This window comes from Chaetura pelagica, unplaced genomic scaffold (assembly GCF_000747805.2).
Source record: "Chaetura pelagica isolate M959 unplaced genomic scaffold, ChaPel_1.0 scaffold105, whole genome shotgun sequence".
Taxonomy (NCBI): Eukaryota; Metazoa; Chordata; class Aves; order Apodiformes; family Apodidae; genus Chaetura; species Chaetura pelagica.
Window position 1 is genome coordinate 2,180,751 of NW_009953393.1, and position 22,027 is coordinate 2,202,777.

Here is a 22,027-nt window from a genome sequence, read left to right on the forward strand (position 1 = left end):
TACTGAAAGAACATTGAAAGCAGCTTGTGAAGCCTAACTGTATATTGTGTTGTTATTCCAGGCTTCATCAGCATTTTCTGGATGTTTGGAAAGTTCTGAGACCCACCCTGCTGGAGTACTTGTAACCAGTACCTAAGACCACAAAAACGTATGTGTGGAAGAACCTTTCCCTGAAGGAAGCATCCATCTCAATATTGTGGAAACACCGTACAAGCCTTGCAAGGCAAAAGAGCAACTTGTGCTTCTGTTGACGCTCGTGTGTAATCTCTGCTTCTTATGCACTCCAGCTCCCCTATCAGTTCCTTGTTCTCCTTTACCAGCCCTGCAGTGAAAAAGCTGCTGGGCTGGAAACAAGGAGATGAGGAGGAAAAGTGGGCCGAAAAAGCTGTTGATGCCTTGGTGAAGAAGTTAAAGAAGAAAAAAGGTGCCATGGAGGAACTGGAAAGGGCTCTGAGTTGTCCGGGTCAGCCCAGTAAATGTGTCACCATCCCACGTTCCTTGGATGGGCGGCTGCAGGTCTCTCACCGCAAAGGTCTTCCCCATGTCATCTACTGCAGAGTGTGGCGCTGGCCTGATTTACAGTCTCACCATGAGCTGAAACCACTGGAATGTTGCGACTTCCCATTTGGTTCAAAGCAGAAAGAAGTGTGCATTAACCCCTACCATTACAGGCGGGTGGAAACCCCAGGTAATTCTGTTATCTGCAAGTGATTCACATCTCTCTGTTAGCTCTTCCATTGGCAGGTCTAGTTTTGGTGCATCCTCCTGAATTCTGCTCTGAACTATGAAAAGGCAGACTGCATCTGATGGAAGGACTCTGGGTCTTCCCGTGCCTGGTGGCATCACAGCTCCAGTGGCTGGGAGTGAGTGGGGTCCCCATCCTGTTGGACCCCCGAGGTGCCCGGGTCTTGTTCAGGGTGCTGAAAACCACCTCCTTCTTCATGGTTTTGGGTGCTGGCTGCCCTCTAAACCCTTCTCCTGCAAACTGGTCACCATTTGCAGGTAGTCTAGGCACCATCCTAGACTTGCCACCCTGGCTAGATTTTATGTCTTATTGTCTGAAAACCACCAATTGACTGGTTAATCCACAGGAAAAATGTCTCACTAGCTGTCTCTTGAGAGTTCAGTAAGATCTCTTATCTTGCTGTGGGTATGAAACCAGGTCAGTTGATTCTTCCTAAATGCCTAGTGCCTGCCTTCAGTGGGTTTTACTTACCTGAATGGATACTTTATCTGAAATAAGTCCCCATAAAACTTAGATTTTTTTTCCACTGATGATCCTCTCTAGTCTGGACTTAGTCAATGCTGAAAACTTATGACCTCATTGAAGGGTCATTTAATTTGGCTTTGTGTCAATGAAACAGCTGTTAGGAAATGATAGTGTTTGGTGTTGACTTCTGTGGAGATCTTAGGAGGCAGAACTGGCAGAGAGCTTGAGCAGTCATCCTGTTATCCTCTGCCCCTACTCACAAAACAAGACAAATTACCAGGTACATTCCTGACAGATGTTTTTCAAAAGAACTCTAAAAATCTCGTGATAGAGGCTCCACAACCTCCCCAGGCAAATAAATCTATTGCTTTGCTATCCTTAAAGTTCAGAATGATTTCTAATGTCTAACCTAGCACTCCCTTGCTGCCAAAAATCACAGGAATTTAATTTACTAATGGATATGGTTGGTAAGTGTCATTACTCTTTGTCTGGCATGAACTTTACTCTGAGGTGACATTAGAATCAGATAAGTGAACTGTGGGATGTTTCTTTTCACACAGATGAAATAAGGGAAAGACATTTGTTAACATTTGTTAAACAACAGGGGCTTCTCCCTTTTCTGATGGCCCTTCCACTGCAGCAGAGCTGTCATTTTGAAGTTGTATCTCAACTGCAGTAAACATTGTCACAGCTAAATTTTTACAGCTGCAGTGAGTGGTGCTTGGTGTCAACAGTTTTCAGTGGAAAAAGCTGATTCCTGCCTTGCTAAAATGAACTCTTAAAAGAATCTAAGAATAGATACTCGTAAAATACCCCATTTTGTGTACCTTTCTCTTTTTAGTCTCTGGTGTCTTCTTGTTTCTTCTTGTGTAACTCCAGTGTGGTCAGTGAAGTCTCCTCAGCATGGTAGCTGATGGCACTGCACAGTGCTGTTTCCAGCCCCAATCTTCTGATCCCTTCAGTTCCAGCTTACAAATGCTAGACCTGGGTTAATCCAACAGCTGCTCAACAGCCGCCTAAGCTTGTTGTTCTGACCCTGAAACTCAGAAAGTTTCAGCTGTGAACATGTCTCTATCATTTGTCTGTGCAGCAGACTGGCTGACGACTGCTAATAAATGAGACAGGGCCACGGTGCAGGTCTGAGCAGTGCTGATTTGGTACCGTGTTCTGGGCACAGCTTTGACCCGTGTGTACTGGCATGGACTAGCAGTTCTTAGGGTGCATGGTTTAGCCCACAGGAGGGACTTTGGGCACTTAAGATGTGAACGCCTTGTTTTGGAGCTGAAAGCAAGCAGAGCTGCAAGGTTGCAAGCTGCACTGTGCCAGTTCTGCACAGGACCCTGGAATTGTTCTTGGGCTGTTGTGTTCACTCCTACCACTATTCTTACAGGGGACAGCTTAGAAGGTGAAGTTCACAAGTGAGTCACCCCATGCTAACAATGTGGTGCATCAAGGGGTACAACCTATTAACGTGTGCTGGGGCAGCAGCAGGAGAGGTAACTTGCACCACTGAAGTGACAGTAATGCAGCTCCAGGCCAGCAGCAGTCAGAAAGCAGTGCAGCAAGGAGGTGGTGGCAAGGCATGAGAAGAAATCAGCTTGAGGAGAAAGTGGTAGCAGTGGTGTCACCACAGTAAAGGCTGGAACTGATTATCCAGGTGCCAGTTTGTTTAAAAAACAGTCCTCTTTCAACTTCAGGAAATCTTCTCCATCTTTGCTCTTTGTGATCTTAGGCTTCTATTACATTATCTAAATCTCATCCTCTGGAGCTAAAGAATCTAGCCATGAAATTAGCAAGCATTGCATTTCTTTATAATCCACAAACCAGTGTTACTTTCATAAAAGTGTCCATCCTTTTGGGGGTCATTTTCCATCACTGCAATCTATCTTCTCACTCAACCACTTTGTGACCAGATCTATTAACTTGTATGCAGAACGAATGAGCTGTGTCAAAGATGTGAGGGCCTCACCCTTTCTTCACTGGCCTGGGAGATTCCTAGATCTCTATTACTAGAGAGCAGCTTTACACTCTGGTCTGAGATTCAGGGGTTTCATTGCCTCTGCTGTATTCTCAGGCTGACCAGCCATGTCTTAGTCTATGCTGACCACTACTCCACAGATGATGCATAACTTTTACTGCTACTACCAGTGTACCCAGCAGTTTTCCTCTCAGGTCTGCTGAGCAGCAGATGTCTTTTAGGAAAAAGCAGCATATATTTCCTCTATTTGTGCAACTGTAGGGTGGGGTTTGCTGTGCTAACCCCCTTCATTGTTTTGCCTCAAAGAGCTGGTCAGAAGTCTGAATGGTTTGTTGTCAGGAGAAGCTGCAGTTTCAGAAAAATCCAGAAGCTGCCAAAATGTTTACCCTATTATTTTTATATGAGGTAATTGTTTGTAGATAGTGCATCTTCTAGTGTGCACCATTGCTGTAGGTAGTAGGAGCCTAAATGAACTTCTGACTTAGGCTAACTCATGGCTTTTGTCAAGCCCAAATAGGACTAAGATGCGGTAGCCTCCCAGTTGAAAGACCACCTGATGATTTGTTTTTTGTGAATGGGCATGGGGAACAGATGGATGTCACCGCAGGGTGGGTCTCTGAAGGTAATAAACTCTTCAAAGATGGGTTGATGTGTGAGAAATTGCAGGGTGGATGTTGTACCTCGGATTAAACTGTGAGGCAGATAGGTTGTTTGCTAGCACCTGAAGCAGCAGGCTCTTGGCACAGCTAGGTTTCCAGCAAGAGCTGATGCAGCCAAAGGGAGCAGGAGAAAACCTAGTGCAGGAAAGGCAGTGACAGGACTTTGGACATGATCATATTTTCAGTCAAGTAAAGATCATCAACACTTTGGGCATACACAGAAGAAAGGATCCACTGCTGGCTCTCGGTGGAGAATATCAGGTAGAAGAAAAAGACTCCATTGAGTGAAGACAATGCAGATAAATGAGGACTGACAGGTCCCAGTGCACTCAAGTCATTCAGTTCCATGCCTCTGGTTATACTTCCTTCAGAGTTGCTGAGCACTGGAGAGTGACATCTGTTACAAAAGAGCAAGGAGAACAAGGCCCTCTGGGGAGTTCTCAGCCGCAAACAAGAAAATCTCTGAATTCCTCACCACCACAGAGGCTTCAGCCCTTTAGGCAGTCAGTGGAAAGATTGAGTGAGGTGGCAAAAACTGTACAGCAGAGCAGGAATTAAAAGTACCCTGGTCAGAGCTGGGAAGGAGTTCAAGGCTTGAAAATTCCTCTTGCTGACTCACTCGGGGCGAGTCAAAGGCTTTTCCTGGCAAGTGCTGTTCATACATCCAGATTCTCAGCTTTCATTTAGAGAAGGAGTCGCACTGAGTTCTCACAGAGCTGAAGAGAGCTGCTTCCACAGCAGCAGTACCCGCAGCGAGATGCCTGCCTCCCAGGCATTGCTGGAGCACAGCTGCTCCTTGCTCAGCACCTCTGCTGGACGCAAAGGGATCATAGTTCCCCATTTTCAAGGGCTGCTGATCAGAGCTGGCTGAGCAGCAAGACCTGGCAAACATCAAATCAGTTTTATGGAGCAGTAGAGGAAAACCCCAGAAGCAGCAGCAGCAGCTCACAGCCTGGAAATACTCACAGGAGCAAGAAATGGGAGGGATCCAGCACACCAAAGCTACATCTGCAGTGGTGGTACTGGCCTTGTCCCATTATAGAGCAGATGAACTGAGCACTAGAAGAGTCTTTTTCTCTCCGCTGGCTATGAAGACATCCATGGGGGACTGGGCAGTTCATCTCAGATGTGAATACCTGTATGAGTCTTACCCGGGAGGTCGAGGAAATCTAAAAAGCTAGACAAGTGGTAAAGAAGCAGAAATGCCTTTCTCTAGCAAAGGACTTAAAGGGTGGCAAAAAATCTTCATCCCACAGGCAGGGGCACATCAGAGGCAGGAGGAGAGAAAGTATTCTCCAAAGCCGTCCTTGTGCTGGCCAGAAGCTAATTAGAAATGTTTTGAGCCAAAGAAGTCTCTTGCCGAGTATCCCAGTTGATGTGCACTGAAGGTGCACTCCAAGGAGGGTGTTCCTACAGCTTCTTCTCATGCACATGTTTTGCATTATCTGTATATTATTTGCTTTGTAGCAATTATTCCACTCTTTCATTATGCTGGATAAATGAGAGTTCTTTGTAATTAAAAGGTGTTAGCTAACCTGCCTAAAAAGAATCGGCCTTACCTAGACAGAGCTTTTGGGCCCAAACAATGTGTTAAAACATGCTCAAACCATATATTCCTGTCAGCATTTATAACCAAGAGTGCACACTGCTATTTGTTTCCATAAGCTGGTAAGGACAGACTGAAAGAGTACGTACTGCTGGGTTTTAGGCCAGAGGAACTCTGGACACTAGGTCAATCAATACAAGCCAGCTGAACTCTTCCCAGTGTTGGGACAATTTATCCTTGTCACGGTAGCTTAAATTGCCTCCTTATCTTTTGTGGTGGTTTTTAGGTATGCACAATAGCAACTGGGGATTCATTCCCCCTCCTTGTTTTTAAGGCCTTAACTGAGACAACTGGGCACCATGTAAGCTAATAACTAATAGAGAAATACTGGGGTACATGAATCACCCATTGTAGGAGCTATTCTCAGCCCAAGGACTATGAGAGACACAGTTAAAACCTCAAGTTGATCTCCCATATGCAGAACTATTTAGCAAGCCTCTGTGTGTTCCAGCCTGTGAGCTGTATCTTCATAGGTGTCTTGCTAGTTGCGTTTTCTACAGTGTTTTTACTCCAGTTGTGCTCCCACTGCTGATACATCAGAATCCAGAATAATTTTGGTCAACTTTAAGTTTCTCATTAGCAGTATGAGATGTAATTGAAGAGAGTTTGTGAAAAGAGGCCATACCTTCTATCAGACCAACTTTTATATGGATTAATTCAGATTTCAATTTTCTGACCTACGTTTTTCATGTCTTAACTACCAACCATTGACATTTGCCTCCTCATGCTAGATCTTTTCTAACTATATTCTAAGACCTAAATGAATATTTCTGCAATATTTGAATTGCCATTTACATTTTCTTTTAAAGATCCCACTGTCTGGCTGGCAGCATTTTCAAGTACCTGAAAACCTTCTAAATCTGGTGTCTAGATTCTGGTCTGTACTTCCTTATGCCTATCTGTAAAAAAATGGTAGTAAAATATGCAGTGTATTGTGGAGCACTATTACTTGTTATTAAACTTGGCTGTGATTTTGGAAAATTCTGGTGATAATATTTAGCAAATTCCTGATATGTTCAGTCTTTCAGGAAGGAAGGAATAGGTAGCTCTGAGAGGGAGAAATTTGTCTCTTGCATTTCTGTAAGCGAGCTATGTGCACATGGCGTGCCTGTGAATTTTACATTACCTTGCACAAGTCAGGAATGAGTCCATACTTTGCATATGGAATTACTGCAACTGGCTGCAGATCTGGAAAACAAAAAGGTGCAAGAATCAGCTTTCTTGTTTTTGGACAGGTTTGTTGCCCTTCAGTGACTTGTATACAGAGGGTAATATTTGGGCAGTGTGGAATATGCCTCTATTCAACTTACAAGGATATATACTTTCAAGAGTGCAGTTTTAACCAGATTTTTTCTGTTCTTTTAAAAAATTTTTAGTCTTACCTCCTGTACTTGTCCCAAGACACAGCGAGTTTAACTCTCACCTCAGCCTCCTTGACAAGTTTCGAAACACTTCTCTGCACAGTGAGCCGCTGATTCCGTACAATGCCACCTATCCTGATTCTTTCCGGCATCCTCCATGCACCCGTTTTCCACCATTACCCAGCCACATGTTCTCGCAGTCACCTAACAGCATCAGCTACCTCAGCTCACCAGGAAGCTCTTCTGGACTAGGAAGTCCCTATCAGCTCACAGGTAAGAATGAGCTTTCAGACGTCCTGGTTGGGGTGGTTGAGATTCTTGCCAGGGACTGTAGCTACAAATTGAAAAGTTGGACAGGATGAATTTGGAATGTGATTTCTTGTAACTGTCTCTTAGTATTGTCTCCCAGTCTTTCTGACAGATACTAAGAGCTGTAGTCATCTCCTCCTAGAAGTGCCTGAATGTGATTTCATTATTACTATAAGGGGAGGGTTGAGGTGAAGAGCAGGTGTGCCAGGCCACCTTCTTGCCTAAAGCACGTGTCTGATACAATCCATGGAAAAGGGCACTTGCATGACCTAAATTAGGCATGTGTAGTAGTCAGAGTGAAGAGTGAGACTGGATAAAGTGGGAAATGGGTACGCAGATGTTGATGTATGATCACACTGACTGCATAAACTTCAGGAAAGAAGGTGTTCAACAATCTGGCCCAGCAGTTGGTGAAGCCACCAGGCAAATTCCTGTGACTTTGGAACATGTTTCATCAGCTCCACTGTTCTGAGGTCATCAGGATTATGTCAGTCATATTGTTGGCATTGGGAAGTTCTTACTGAGTACTGCTTTAATTACCTGAGAATACAACTATGCTTTTACTGTTAAATATACTAAGAAGGTGTCATACAACACAGCTGGGAGCCTGCTTTAATAACAAAACATGGTTCAGATTAATTTCTGCACTTTGTTGTAACTCTTAAATAGTTTCAATGATCTCAGCTTTTTCACAAGGATTAATTCAGGTCAGAATCTTGTAGCTTAATGGTTTAAAGTCTCAACTACAAAGCATATAAATTCATGTCCTTAATAATATGCTTATTTTGATATTAAGTGAAAGAAAGGTGTTTATTTTTACAAGGTGTTTGTAGTATTTGACCTTCCTTTTAAGCTGGACACTTTACCACAGTGTGATGTTTCTCCTTCCCTCCCCATTCATTGAATGGACCATCATTAGTTTCTTCTCTGTACTCCAGATTAAATCATACTTGGTGACATTGAAACATTTCGGCAAGTAGTAGGTCTTGTTTGTCTTCTCCCACCTTTTTCTTTCACCTCTGTGTAAGCACACTGGATTTGGTGAAGCTGGTCCTGACAGGTAAATCAGGCCTATTCCAACTAGGTAATGACTTTTTGACTCGTGCATTTAACTGAACCTGGGACCGTGAAAAGCTGCTTAATAATGGAAGTGGCTCAACCTGAGCTTCAGTATATCACAGCACACAGCATGATAGTATGCTGATAAGCATAATTTGCCTGTGTAACAATTGGGGATGGCAGACTATCTAAAGCAAACTGGAGTTACATTAAGAACCTTGAGTAGGATTGGTGTGACCAAATATAGATGTCAACAATGCAAATTTCTACATCTCATGTAATTGTCTGTACTCCCTCTGTAATCAGTGAAGAAAAACAGGCACTCCTAGAACAAGTTTCATTGCATCTTAAGGTATATGTCTAAAGCAGCTGAGGTGCACCATGTCTGCAGTACATATTTTTCTTTAGTGGGCATAAGGAGAGCTTATGGTGACTAGCTTAGACATTAGTGTAGACATCAAAAACACCTGTATAACCACATGGTAGTCCTTTCTGTGACTTGTATCCTCTTCCATTCTTTCTTGATTTTGTTTTACTTTCCTAGCTTGTTGCATTTTCTGTGGGAGGGTTACGTCATCTGTTAGAAATATCCTATAGTGTAAGAAATTCCTAAATACTAAACAGTGCTTAAATAGAATAACACACATGTGCAGTACTTACTGGGAATAGTGAAGAATTACCTTATGAGACAGTTCACATCTATCCACTGTAGATGAAGCTGCTCTGTTTTGAGGGCTAGCTAGCAGACCCTTAACACGAGGAAATTCCAAACTGGCATCAAGTTAAACCCTGGTCTTCTTAAAGAGACCATTAGTCCTGCAAGCTTTTATATGGTTTTGTGTATATAATTTAGACATAAGCCCACCGAGTTTCTGTTCAAATGAATAAAACTACATACTTTCATTGCTTATGCAGTGAATGTTGGCATTTTCTGATCTGAAAATGAAGTCTCTTTTTCATGGGCTTTCTTACACCTCCTGTCTTTCTTGAGAGTCCCCACTGTGTAGCCACCTTCCCTTCTAGCTTACCATGCCATAAATGAAGCAAGTCAGGAGCTGGGCAGTTGTGAGTTGATACTTTTTCTCTGTATTTTTTAATCACATCCGTTGCTCTTTGATGGGAGACTGAACAAACCAGAAGAGGGCCACCATCCTTCCCTTGCAGGACAGAGGTAAGAAGGACAATCTGGAGGAAGTTTCGCCAAATCTGATTTTAGAGTATAAAGGCTTCCCAGAGGCTCTTACTATAGCCTGTTAGGAAAGAGAGCTTTCTCCCAGAGGATAAATTAAAGTTAGCTTCTGCTCTTACATCATTCTCTTCAAGTCTTACATTTGGGAAAGAAGCCTGGAACTGAAGAGTCAAACTGTGTTACTTTTTTAAGGTAATAGCTCGTACTGACAGAGAGCTTGACTAGACACCAGTCTAGGCCTGAGACACTGTTGTGACTGTCCTTCTCACTTTTCAAATGCAGCATCTCCAACATGACAGTCCTCCTTCCTGTCCTGCCTGAACATGTAACAGTCTTACTCTGGAAGGGATATCTGTTCTCTGTTTCCAGCCCTTCTCTAGCTAAACAACGCTGAATAAGCTCAAAGTACTCGCCCAAGAAAAGATGGAGAGAGTTTACCAATGTATTGATTTACGTGTCTTTTCTTTCTTTTCTTTTTTTTTTTTTTTTCCTTCTTTCTAATAGTGGAAACTCCACCCCCACCTCACCATGCAAGAGAACCTCTAGGAAACCACAATGGGCAGTCAATGGATGCAATAGCTGAAAGTCAACTAGTGCTGTCTTTGCCCAATGGAGGTCAATCTGCCCATGGAGAAGCTGAAAGTAAATAACCATTGTACTGTTCTACTATTCTTCAGAGATAAACTATTAACTAAAAAAAGTTGTTATCTGAAGAAGGTTCAGTGGTTGGTAGTAATAGGTTTCAGACAGTTTTACAGTAAGGCTGTGTACTAGAGCCACCTGTTAGCTAGCAGAATAGGTTGATTTAATAATTCAGTGAATTATTTGTGAAGTTACAGAGTTTCCACCTTTTTTGCATCCATGTACTGTTAAATTTAGAATGCTGTTAATGAAAGCAAACACTATTATCTACATTGTAAAAACAAAGATACCAAATCAAGAATGGTGAGGCAATATAACACAAAAAAGCACTATCAATATCAGAGCTGATACCTTTGATTCTGAGTTTGAAGTACTTTACAGCCATGTAGTTGGGATATTTCTTACTGCCATCTTTGTATTAATGTTACATTACTGGCTGGCTTGAAAAGAAAAACACATTTTCTAGTGAAGCACAAAGAGATTTTTACAGAAAGCCAAACTCTTTGTTCTCATGTAAGAATGCTTTAGTGGGAGAGGGCATGGATACTCAGAATAGAAGAGACTGGGATCCTCCTCAGTTTCCTCAAAGCAATGTCATGACCAATCCAGCATGACCTCCCTTACCTTCAGCCTAGTAGTGGCAGGTGATGCCTCCCCTGTTTGAAGCCTGTGGCTGCAGAGCAGCAAGGGGAAATGGAGTTCCTCTACTGGGTTTTCCTTTGGCTTCCTGCTACCACAAGGGAAAAATAACCATTTTTCTTTTTGTCCAGCATACTGTAGTCCTAAACAGATGTCCTTTATGGCATAAGGAGTGAACACTGCACACACATGCACATTAAAAAAATAATGCCAGCCTTCTGAAACAGTGAGAAATGTGCATCACAGAACTGAGGCAGAAGGAAAATGAGTGCCTTAGTGCTAGTTGCAGATGGGTACACAGAATTGCCAGATACTGACTAGTTAACAGACCCCAACACTTCTAAATAAATTGTCAGGATCCTTTAATCTCTTACCATGGTTTACCATCCATGATCACTGCCCTAGTGAATATTAGTTAGAAGCTTATTAGAGGTTATGCACAGAGGTGCTTTGAGGGCAGGGGCTTTTGCATGCCTGTGGTGAGCAGGCAGGATAAGGTTTCCTACTAATTCCTGAAGGACAAATGAGGCTCAGAGATTCTGTTACATCTTTTAGGCTGTTTTCTCTGAGTGAGAAAACGTGGGCAGGGGTAGATGCTGTAAAAATTACCTACCTGACATTGATGCTTATGGTCCCACATGGAAGCAGAAAGTCTCAAAGCATGTGAAAAAACTATGAGGAGTGATTGATTACTTCTGAACTTTAGAGTTTGGTGTAAGGCTGAAGGCTCTGCTCAGTTTTAACTTGCTTTGAGCCCATCTGTCATCCCTAGCTCCTACTGGTGTGCAGAGCAGATGTGTCCCTCACTATTTTCAGTGTAGAGATTGGGCCTTGGTTCAGCAAGGAATGTCAGCATGTGCTTAAATTAATGTGGTACATTTTCCACTTTTGAGAACAAGTGGGACTCCTCAGGGGCTTAATGTTAAGCTGATGTACCAGCCCTTTGCATGTTTGGGGCTTCAGTCATGAATTAAGAACAAACAGAAGCTGCTGTTTGAGATAAAGCCTGACATAAGTAAATGTTCAGATGAAGAGCCAGGGTGGTGAGAGAAGGAGGAAAGAAAACAAAGAATGTTTGTGTAAAAAATATTTCTGAGACCTGAGCAGCTGATCAGTTTTACTTCCCTACAGATTTTCATCCTGTTTGCTTTGAGGAACCCCAGCACTGGTGCTCTGTTGCCTACTATGAACTCAACAACCGGATAGGGGAGACTTTCCAGGCTTCCCCTCGAAGTATCCTTATAGATGGATTTACAGATCCCTCCAATAACAAAAACAGGTTCTGCCTAGGACTGCTATCAAATGTAAACCGCAATTCTACTATAGAAAGCACCAGGAGACACATAGGAAGAGGTAAGAGAAAACCCCTTCTTGTTGGTAATACTCAGAGCTTGAAAGAACTGTGCATTGCATTAACAAATGTAGCTGATTAGTCAGGTGTGCTTGTCTTAAAACCAAAGCTCTGAGATTACTTCTGAAATAGAAAAAAAAGTGGCTGTTTTTTTTTGACTGGATAACAATCAGCAGAGTAGCTCCTTACAAAAGCTATTTACTTGGCCAGTGAAGAGAAAAATGTTGTTTATAGTTGTGTGTTCTAATTTAGCAGTATGTATTTTCATTTTATTTATTAGAGCTTCTGGCAACTGGGAATATTGCCATTGAAATGCCACTAAAAGGATAATTGCTGGTGCCTCAGGGCTGGTTCTCCTACCACCAAATAACAAAGGAAGATGGATGAAACGCTTAGTAGTTGAGTTATTTGGCCGAGGAACTCTACCGGAGTTGCCTTTGTAGCTTTTTTCCCCCCTGCCAGTCTGATACACTACCTTTTTAGCTTCTCTCCAATAAACTAAGCCCTGCAGCAGTTCTCCCTGTGTGCATGCAGAGGTGTATGTTGCTGGTGACAGGTACAAGGAGACCACGCCTGGACATGGGTGGCTGCGCACACTCCATCCCAGGTCACTAGGGCTGTATAGGGCCTGATATTCTCCCACAACTTACTGTTGTTTGCAACGGTGGGTCAGAAGCCCTGTACTGGCCACATCTCCGCAGATGAAGGTTTGCCTGTTCTGGTATATCCAGTCTAGACTCATTATCTTGCCAGCCCAGCGTCTCACCAGTAGCTGCCTGGGAATGGATTTCCCACTGGGTTAATTAACTCTAATTGTTCCACTCCTTATTACCTTGTCAAACTCACCTCATTTCCCAGGCCTAGAGCAGTATTTTAATTGGCTCTTGATAGTCTAGTGTTGAATGACTGAGTACGAGGAAGCTCAGAGATAAATGTGACAGTTTTTACAAAAAGCAGTGAACCTGAAGGCTAGTGCAGGAGATGTTGCACTTGGCTCTTGCACTTTTCTCCAAAAGGGAAAGCACTTTCATTGTGGGTGCCCTGTGTGAAGCCAGTGTGATGCTACAAGTGTCAGTTGTAGTAGTTTGTTATGATGGGTGGAAGTGACTTGTACATCTAGTTCTAACTTAGTCGGACAATAAAGCAGAGCTTCTCTATCAGCATAAGCTGTCAGAGGGTGTAGATCAAAGCTTAGCCTGGCCCTAAAAGAAGAATGACAAAAGATCCCAGTCAAAGCTGTCATCTGAGGATGTTACGTCCTGTGACTTTCTGCCTCAAAAGAGGAAGAGACAGAACAGGAAGAAAATGAGGTAAATGCTAATGGTTCTCATCCATTCAAATCTGAAGATCTGTCTTCATTGATTAAAAGTCCTTTAAAGGCTTATACTAAGAATCTGCCCAAAGGAAGGGAGCAGGTTGCCCAGAGACAAGCTTAGTGTATCAGAGATCCTTAATTTTACTGCTCTTTCCTGTTTATGCAAATCTTAAAAAAAAACATGTTCAAGTGGAATAGAAGTGGTACCAGTACAGGCCTGCAGAAGAGCACAGCACAGCTCCAAAAGTGTGCAGTTCAAAGGCATGCTGGACAGATGAAAGCTACTGAAATGGATACAATTGTCACATGTTAACGGGAGAAAAAAGAATGAGTAAACAAGATTAGCTCAGTGGGATAAGGATATGTGATTGAATTGTCATCTAGTGTATCAGCGTGAAACGGTTTCCTGGAAATACCACATCAAAGCTAAAAACAATCCAGAACACAATGAACATCTAGTAGCAATTGGACCTGTTTCAGCAGTCAGACTTCAAGGACAAAAAGGGGACTTCTAATTAGAGCATCAAAAAGATGTGGGTGCATGGAGGCTGCTGAATTTCCAGTTTCTGCAGAGAGCCATGAAGTTCCTCTAAAACATACGGACCCTTGATTTGGTCTTCTACAAATATCTGTTCAGCTGCTTGGCTTTCTTGAGGGTGCTTGTCTCTGGAAAATGAATGCCAGAAGAACGGAAACACTGACATTTTGTAACTGCTGTATTTATTGCTTTTAAAAAGTTGACAAGAAAAGAGAAAATCATAGCCTCTACATTCAGAAATTACTTTGGTGTTTTTGCTATTGCAGTACAGTGTGAGAAATGCCTTTGAAAGCATTATTATTTTTTTTTTCAGAATTTCGGTTACTTAATGTGCTCTCAAAATCCAGCCTTTACAATTCTTCACCTTAGCACCAGAAGTGTGCTTGTAGTCACACCTGAAGTTTTGAGATGTGGTGAACATAGAAGTCTTTATTCTTCTTTCCCTGCCCTGTGTTGTCACTGTTTATTTCAGAAAGTTAAATGGACTTCATCAAGGTCAAGCTAGGACCTTGGTGTTTTCAGTCCTTTGCTTCTGTCCATTTTCCACAGTCACAGCACCCAATAATGTCTGGTGCAGTTGACTGGAGCTGATGGCTGGTCTAATGGAGCTGCCATCCCACCCATGTTCCCAGTGCAATACTAGCCTGTTCTGTGAGCCACACCCCCTGTCACTCACATCTAATTTGAGAGCTTGTGGGTGCATAGAAGTCAAGTGATGGCTTGAAGACAGACTTCAAGGTTCCTGTCTGAGTCACTCTGGAAGTCTTTGGGAGAGTGTATTTTTCCCAGATAACTTTCCCACTCAACCTGCTTTACCCAGAGCCTTTCCCACTTTTGTTTAGAGGCTGTTTTTGTCCTCAGGTTGTGCTGCTGCCCCTTACTGTCATGACCACAGAATGATGAACAGACTGGGAACATGTAACCAGTCTTTTTTTAATGAAAAACAACAGGAATAAAACTAATTACAACTGAATTATTAAGCATAGTTATCACTAGCTTTGCAAGTAGTCCACTGAAACTCTGTGATCATGTGCATTTGTATGTAAGGGTTTGAATACCATACCTGGGAATAGAGAAGAGGATTTTATTTTTGTTTAGTGGTGGTTTTTATGAGAACAAAGAACTGAGCTCTTCCACCTCTCTTGGCTGTGGGAGGGGTTCATCTCACCTAGTCTAGCCATGGGAAGGATGAATGCCTAAGTATCTTTACAGGATGACTTGGCCCCCTTTGGGGTGTCATACTGTGCTCACATTTAAGCAGTCTGGGTCCCCACTGCCACCCTTGCAGTGATGCAAATAAATTTTCTGTTGTTTTGCTTTATTTGTTTTGAAGTTTATTGGCTGGTTCACTTCCCCCATCTGGATGGCTGCCCAGTCTCCAGCCATTGCTGCCAGCATGATAGCAGGTTTGGGAAGAAGCAGCAGGGGCAGGGAATGAGAGAACCTCTTCAGCACCTGCACAGATTTCCATCAGTTTACACTGGCTGTGAGCCTGCACTCTGTAGTGGATGTAGTGAATCATTTGGTCACAGTGCCTCTCATCTTCTATGAACTAGAGAAGGCATTTACACTATCAGTTTACACAACATTCCCAACTTTAAGGTTGCTGAATTAGGCTAAGATAAGTTCTCCCACCAATTTAGGAATATTTTTATGCAAGCAATTATCCTGGAGGGACCAGAGTATATGAATGGATAAAGATGCTTCCATCTTAATTTCCCTAAGGCATGGTAGAAATTTGAGAGTTAGTGTTGGTAAGTTACTTGGACACTGAAAAGTCCAAAAGGAATTTGGTAGTTTTCTTGCTAAAGGTCATTTAGAACAGGATCTGATGAGTAAGTTACGTAATGTAAATGCAAATACATAGTTCTAATGGGGAGGATAAAGCAAAATACAGAAAAGCTATTTGAAGTGTACACCATACTGTGTTTGAACTGCATGAGATAGGATCCTGTAGTAAAAAAATAGCGTGCAGTGAGGTGGGTCTTGATGAGCATGCATGTGCTCAACAGTGGAAACATTTAGATGTGTAACGCATAACAGATTTGTCAGTTCTTTGACAGTACTGATACATGCTTTGTAAGTGGTTGACATATGTTTGACATTTGTGTCTGTATGTATGTGCATGTCTGTGTCATGAAGTACTGTATTGTTGGGTTAAAGAAGTAAAACCAGGCTTCACTGAGAAACAAGGCAGAACACCATGTGGCAAGAATTTTTTCCCCTAGACCAGCACCTCCAAATAACATTTATGACAATTTCCTCTTAAAGTGGTTGGGTCCATTGTACAGTTAGTGGATATGCACCTAGATTACTGTATTTGAAAAGGTGATGAGTAGGCACTGAGTGTCTGGAATGATCTTGGGCTTCTGTGCCCATACTAGCAAAATAGTTAAATAATTACTGGTATGAAGTGTGTTGTGAACAATGGAGACGTAATAGATGTTGTGTTTTTCTTTTTCAAGGTGTTCATCTTTACTATGTTGGTGGGGAAGTTTATGCTGAATGTGTCAGTAACAGCAGTATTTTTGTGCAAAGCCGCAACTGTAACTATCAGCATGGGTTCCACCCAGCTACTGTCTGCAAGATCCCCAGTGGCTGCAGCCTCAAGATCTTCAACAACCAGCTTTTTGCCCAGCTGCTTGCCCAGTCAGTCAATCATGGTTTTAAAGCGGTGTACGAGCTGACCAAGATGTGTACTATTCGAATGAGCTTCGTTAAAGTAAGGACTCTTTGTTTGCTCTTGCATTTCTGAAAAGGCAAATCCCATCACTTGCTGTGGTGCAAAGCTAGACATCATGAAATCCTTCCCAGGTGGAGATTTAGACACCCAGCTTGCAGATAGCAATTCAGACTGCCTGATTTTCAGTATTGCCTTAAACTTCTGAGTGCTTAAAATCACTAGCTTTTGTGATAAACCTGGACATTTCTTAGATTCCAAAAATAAGGCTTTTTGTGGAGAGTAAGCAGAGACTGAATGGTGATGTTGCCCTATTGACTGCATAAAGTGCTCAACTTAGAAAGGCTTAGCAACATGTAGATGTTGCAGCGCATGTCTTGGGCAGATGGGATCTTTCCTGTTGTTACCAGTCTGCAATAGAGCTTGCTAGAGCCATGGATCTGAAAATAATGTCCTTATGTTTCCAGACTGATTCAGTTTCACCATTACTGTAGACCGGTATATATGGTCTCAGTCAAGAAATACTGGGTCAGCCCCCACTGAGCTTGCTGGGAATTGTTGTTGGCCAGATTGTCATAATTTCTGTTGACATTCACTCTGGCCAGCCACACTACCAGAAGGGATTCTTGCAAGCAGAATACAAAACCCAAAAGAACATCTGTCCTTCCCCTGTTAATTTGGAAGAGACAGGAGGCCATCAAAGCCATTACCATTTCCCTGTCTGAACTTTGCGGTCTGACCACTCTGTGTGATGTATCAGTCTTTGTGAGTTTCTTAAACCTTATAAATAACCTTCTCAGCAGAATGAGATCTCTTCACTCCTTTTACCTGTTAGGATTTACTTAGGTGCCTGTTGTAGCATCTAAACCCCAAAGAATGGTAAGTATTTTGAGACTGTTTACAGATGTGCTAGACTGATTCCTGTAGTGCTGCTGGGGAGAACTGGCAGGTATTTTCAGCCTGCAGACTAGAGTAGTTCCACCATAAGAAGCAACTTGGTCCTGCCAGCTACCAGAAGCAGCTTGAATATGTCCCTTTGTCTTGCAGATTTGGTTCTCTACAAATGACTGAATCAAGCTGATTGAATTCACATCTAGGATAGTACAAAAGTGCTTGAGACTAAGTTCCCCTAAGTACTGAAAAACAGATGAGTTAGGTCCCATGCAGCCTTTGGTTCTGACTCTTTACAGCCATCGTTGGGGACCCATCTCCTTAGCATTCTGAGAGCATTAGCGCCCTGTAACTTCTCCTATGAGTACAAGTCAAAATCTCTTTGCCTGTGACCATGCTGTTGCTTTTTCCTTGGGAAGGAACTGACATCTTGTTCGCACACAAGCATTAGGGAAGAAAAAGAAAGCAAGAAACCCAACAAACAGCATTTTCTTTAATTGGAGACGTGAATGGGCATGTTGTTTATAAAGGTAGTATAGCCAGTTACGCAATACCTTCATTATCTCAGCCTCTCACAGGCAGTCCCTTTGATGTGTTATCTGCCTCCATGCCCAGCATGGCAGGAGAAATGGTGGTGTTGATGCACTAAATAGCACTGCTGCCATATTATCACTTTGCTTTATGTAAACAATAGCAGCTTCGATAGCACCTCAGGCACCAGAAGACCAGTGCAAGGAGTTATTTTCAACCCTTTCCCATGACCTTTTGAAAACAGCTATGCAAATCTCTTCTAGGTTCTTCTTCCTAGCCTGTAAATACTCTTTTCTATACTCAGTCTTCTCAAATTATTTCTTTCCCAAGGAGTGAACCTCGGTGTGTTCAGTCTGGGGACAGAAATACTCATGGATGTTGGGTATGCAGAGCACAGAGGAGCATGTTGCCTGTCAGAGCCACACACCAGCAGGTGCAAGGAAGTCCTTTAGCTTGTCCCCTGATTCATGACCATGTGCTGCTGGTCACATACAGCCCACAGGGCAAGCAGACCCAAAGAGTGGAGACCCTCCCTCCTACCCCACCAATGCTTAAGCTTCCAATTGGGAGGCAGGGTTGGGTAAGGACTAAGATGTGAGAAACTTGCCAGGACTATATCACCTTCTGGAGGCAGGACATGAGACAAGAGGGAGGTGAAGGTCCTGTCCCCTCTGATGCCGTTAGTGTGCCTAGTGAGCAGCTGGGAGGAGCTCAGCCCTTAGGCAAAGGTGAATGTATTGTCAGTGAGAGCAGGGTAATTCCCATTTACTGAGCACTGCTGATAGCAAAGCAGGATGGCTTTTGTCCCTTTTCCACAGATGAGGCAGCTGAAGCACCAAGTGGAGAGACAGAGTTTCTCTAAGCCAAGGACTAAACACTGCACCCTCCCTCCTACATTTCCCCAGGTCCTGGGGCTAAGGGGGATGAATGACCCAGCAGAACTGGCCTTGCTGACGCACCCCAGTGCTTTGGGATGTGGCTGGCGCTTGAGCTGGAGAGACCTGCTGCCTGCAGGAGGGTGGGAAGGGCTGGTTGGAGCACCAGGACCTCTTGGCTGATCTCCCCTGTGCCATAAGGCGCATTTCTGGTCTCCCCACGGTGGTATCACTATTCTTTTCCCACCACCTGTGCAAAACACCTCCACAGCTGTGCAGGTTGTTCTCTTTTTTTATTTGCTTGTTCAGAGAGCTCCAGCTCCGAGCTCCTGCCAGCCCTGGGGGTGAAGGAGGCTGCCTACGGGCCAGGAGTGCTGTCCAAGAGGCACGGGGGCCCTGCTCTCCCGGCAGTTCCCGGCTGGCAGCTCCATCCGGGACAGCCAGGCTCGGCAAGGCGGCAGCGAGCGCTGGGGAGTTGCCAGCAGAGGGAGATGGCCAGCCAGCTGCAGGTGCTGCCAGGCTCCTCCAGCGTGGGCAGGTTGTGCTTCAAACCTGTATTCCCTTTTCCTCTGGATTTTCTGTCCTGCCTGTCAGGAGAGGTGCAACCGGATCCTCTGAGTCTTGTCCATCCAGCCGTGTATCTTCACTGTACTTCAGGTTCCACAAGCTGAGAAATCTGAGCTGGTTTAAAGAATGGCATTTTCTGCAGACGTTGCCAGAACATAAATCCGAGGTGCCTGTGAGGATAGGCCCTTTCTAGCCTGATAAATGCTCTGCAAATCAGAAAAATGCGGCCTGACTAAAGCTACCTTCAGGCTTTAGTGGGCCCATATCTTACTTTTCTGCTTTCTTCCCCCTTTTCTGTAGTAAGTAGAAATGGATTTTATCCAGATCACTTTTTATGGCATCTAGTTTTGGTGTTGATTCTAAGTTTTGCAGCTGATCATCAAGTGGGTCCTAGAAGCCTCAGTTGTCTGAGTTGTTCAGCACTCCACAATTTAGGTACTTTTGGCAGGATACCTCCATGTCCTTTTCTCCTGACAAAGAATACCAACCCACCTGACTACCATAATGATAGGTAAGGCTTAGCTTTTCTGAGCAGCAGGGCTGCAAATGAAGAGCCGCATCTTGCAGCAGGACCATGTTTTGCATGTTGCCCTCTGGAAATGTGAATTCTGGCAGTGAGATGTCTGGTTAGCTGTGAGACTTTGGGCTGTGACTTGGATGTCTTGTGTTGCTCTGAAATCAGGCTGCCTGATTAACAAGCAGACACTGTGCCCGCCTGAGGCTCGAGGACTTCTGGTTCTCCCTTCTCCCTCCCAGCCTATATTTTGTCTGACACTCCATATCCCTTGCCTTCCCAAAAGAGCTGGAGAAATTATTGCAGGACTTACCATAGTACACAGCTGGGGACTCCTGTGGAAAAGAGGACATGTTCAGTGATAGAAAACCTATAGAAAATGTCCATAGATACATAGGTTAAGTTTAAGGTAAAAGGGACATGAGAACCTTGCTGGAAGTTTACAAGAGATTCAGATAAATACCTAGGACTTCTAGAGTGTCACACTCATAGGATACATCTGTACCAATGTGACCAGGATAATTTCCAGTTCCTGGCCTGCTTGCCATCTGTGCCAGAAGGCCATCTGCCAGACTTTCCTGGGCACATTTCTGGGGTGCAAACCAGAGGGACCATTCCCCATGGTCTGTTTGTAGGCAGCCAAGACCGGAAACAGGCCTTTCTGTGCCAGTTGGTGTCAGCACCTAGAAGTGTGACTGAGCGTTTTTAATTTAATGTTATAGATAACTATGATAACAATAACTGTAAAAGGGAGCAAAGTTTCTAGAGAAAATTATCCCTAGGACAAAGCATTAAATCTTGGGAACTTGAGTGATGGACTACGTGTAGTTGTGTTAGACGTGTGTCAGCACTAGATTTGTGTTTTCATGTGTGTTATTTTTTTTAAAAAAAACCTCATTTTGGTCTTTTGATGTTTTTATAGGGCTGGGGAGCAGAGTATCATCGCCAAGAGGTTACAAGCACACCCTGCTGGATTGAGATTCACCTTCATGGACCATTGCAATGGCTGGATAAGGTGTTGACACGGATGGGCTCACCTCAGAGCCCCATCTCCTCAGTCTCTTAAGAATCATCTCTAGAATTCCCTTAGAATGGATGCTATTGCAGGCAGTGGCTTATAGAATTTCCAGTGAACAGGAGCTTCTATATGTAGATGTATGTAGATGTAAATATATCTGTACATAGTCTACTCTCTTTTTTTTTCATGTTACGTTTTGTGGTTTCTAGTTACTCTGATGCCAGTACAGTAAGTTTAGAAATTCAGGTATAGCATATCTGTTTACTAGTACAAAATAAGCCAAATTCCTGCAAAAGCGTCAATCATTTCCTGTGACCATCTTCATTCCCCAGCCAAGCCAGTAAATGTTGCAAGTTCTCAGCACTTTCACACAGATTCAGAAACCTGGCTGTAGCTGTTCCTAGTTGGTGAAATTCACCCCTTTGCAGGCAACCAAAGTCAGATCTCTGCACCATTTATATCCATTTTACATCCTAATTTCAGGTCTAGAAGAGGACATTAGGTGGTGCACAGGACTTATGCATAGAGATGATTTTTTTCCACTGAACTGAAGGACTGTACTGCAATTCCAGTCTGTCTCCCTACTGCAAAGTACGATGGGACAACAGATCCTCTGAGGAGCTGAGGCAACCCTGTCTCCCCTGGGATTTGGCAGGAGGAGAGAGTCCCTGGGACACGTTCAGCACTGGAGCCTTATCAGAGCATTCTGGACACAGCTGAGTAGTCTGCTACTGTTGGCACAGCAGGGTATGGTACTGCTGCACTGAAAAGCAATGAGCTCGTAAAGAAAGAAAAAAAGTTTGAAACAGATGCCTATAAGTTTAAACAGTAATTAACTTCCAATGCTTCTTTGCAAAGTACATACATACTTGCATATGTATCTGGCATGTAAATGGAATCCTAGCCATTATACAGTATTGATGTAGTTTGTTTTAAAGTTAGGACTGTCTGCAGTTAGACTGCTGTGCTGCTATCAAGGGTACGTCTAAAAGGGACTTGAACTGTGATTCAGAAAAGATTTGGCTTTAGTGCAGTCCACACATGCCTCTTATTAAAGGTAGTCACCTTCATACTCCCTTACTAGAAAGTAAAGAG

The 22,027-nt window shown here is 43.4% G+C and overlaps 1 protein-coding gene across 3 annotated transcripts; it reads left to right on the plus strand.

Moving 5' to 3' along the window:
* The first annotated feature begins 271 nt into the window (after window positions 1-271).
* Window positions 272-20,992, plus strand: SMAD9 (SMAD family member 9). 3 transcript variants are annotated; one of them, XM_009998329.1, is made up of 6 exons: window positions 272-688; window positions 6,830-7,087; window positions 9,876-10,013; window positions 11,784-12,005; window positions 16,322-16,578; window positions 20,837-20,992. In XM_009998329.1, exons 1-6 carry the CDS (start codon window positions 277-279, stop codon window positions 20,978-20,980), a joined length of 1,431 nt encoding a protein of 476 aa, XP_009996631.1. In that variant the 5' UTR covers window positions 272-276; the 3' UTR covers window positions 20,981-20,992. The 3 variants fall into 3 exon arrangements, with proteins under 3 accessions (XP_009996631.1, XP_009996632.1, XP_009996633.1); XM_009998330.1 differs by having other exon boundaries at window positions 277-688; window positions 9,876-9,986; window positions 20,837-20,991; XM_009998331.1 differs by lacking the exon at window positions 9,876-10,013 and having other exon boundaries at window positions 277-688; window positions 20,837-20,991.
* Window positions 20,993-22,027: the final 1,035 nt, after the last annotated feature.

What these genes read in the sequence shown, in the direction of transcription:
- SMAD9 (XM_009998329.1), top strand. Translation starts at nt 277, where the DNA reads ATGCACTCCAGCTCCCCTATCAGTTCCTTGTTCTCCTTTACCAGCCCT. An exon ending in CAGGAGACACATAGGAAGAG is followed by an intron (nt 12,006 to 16,321) that starts GTAAGAGAAAAC and finishes TTCTTTTTCAAG; the next exon opens with GTGTTCATCTTTACTATGTT. An exon ending in TTCGAATGAGCTTCGTTAAA is followed by an intron (nt 16,579 to 20,836) that starts GTAAGGACTCTT and finishes ATGTTTTTATAG; the next exon opens with GGCTGGGGAGCAGAGTATCA.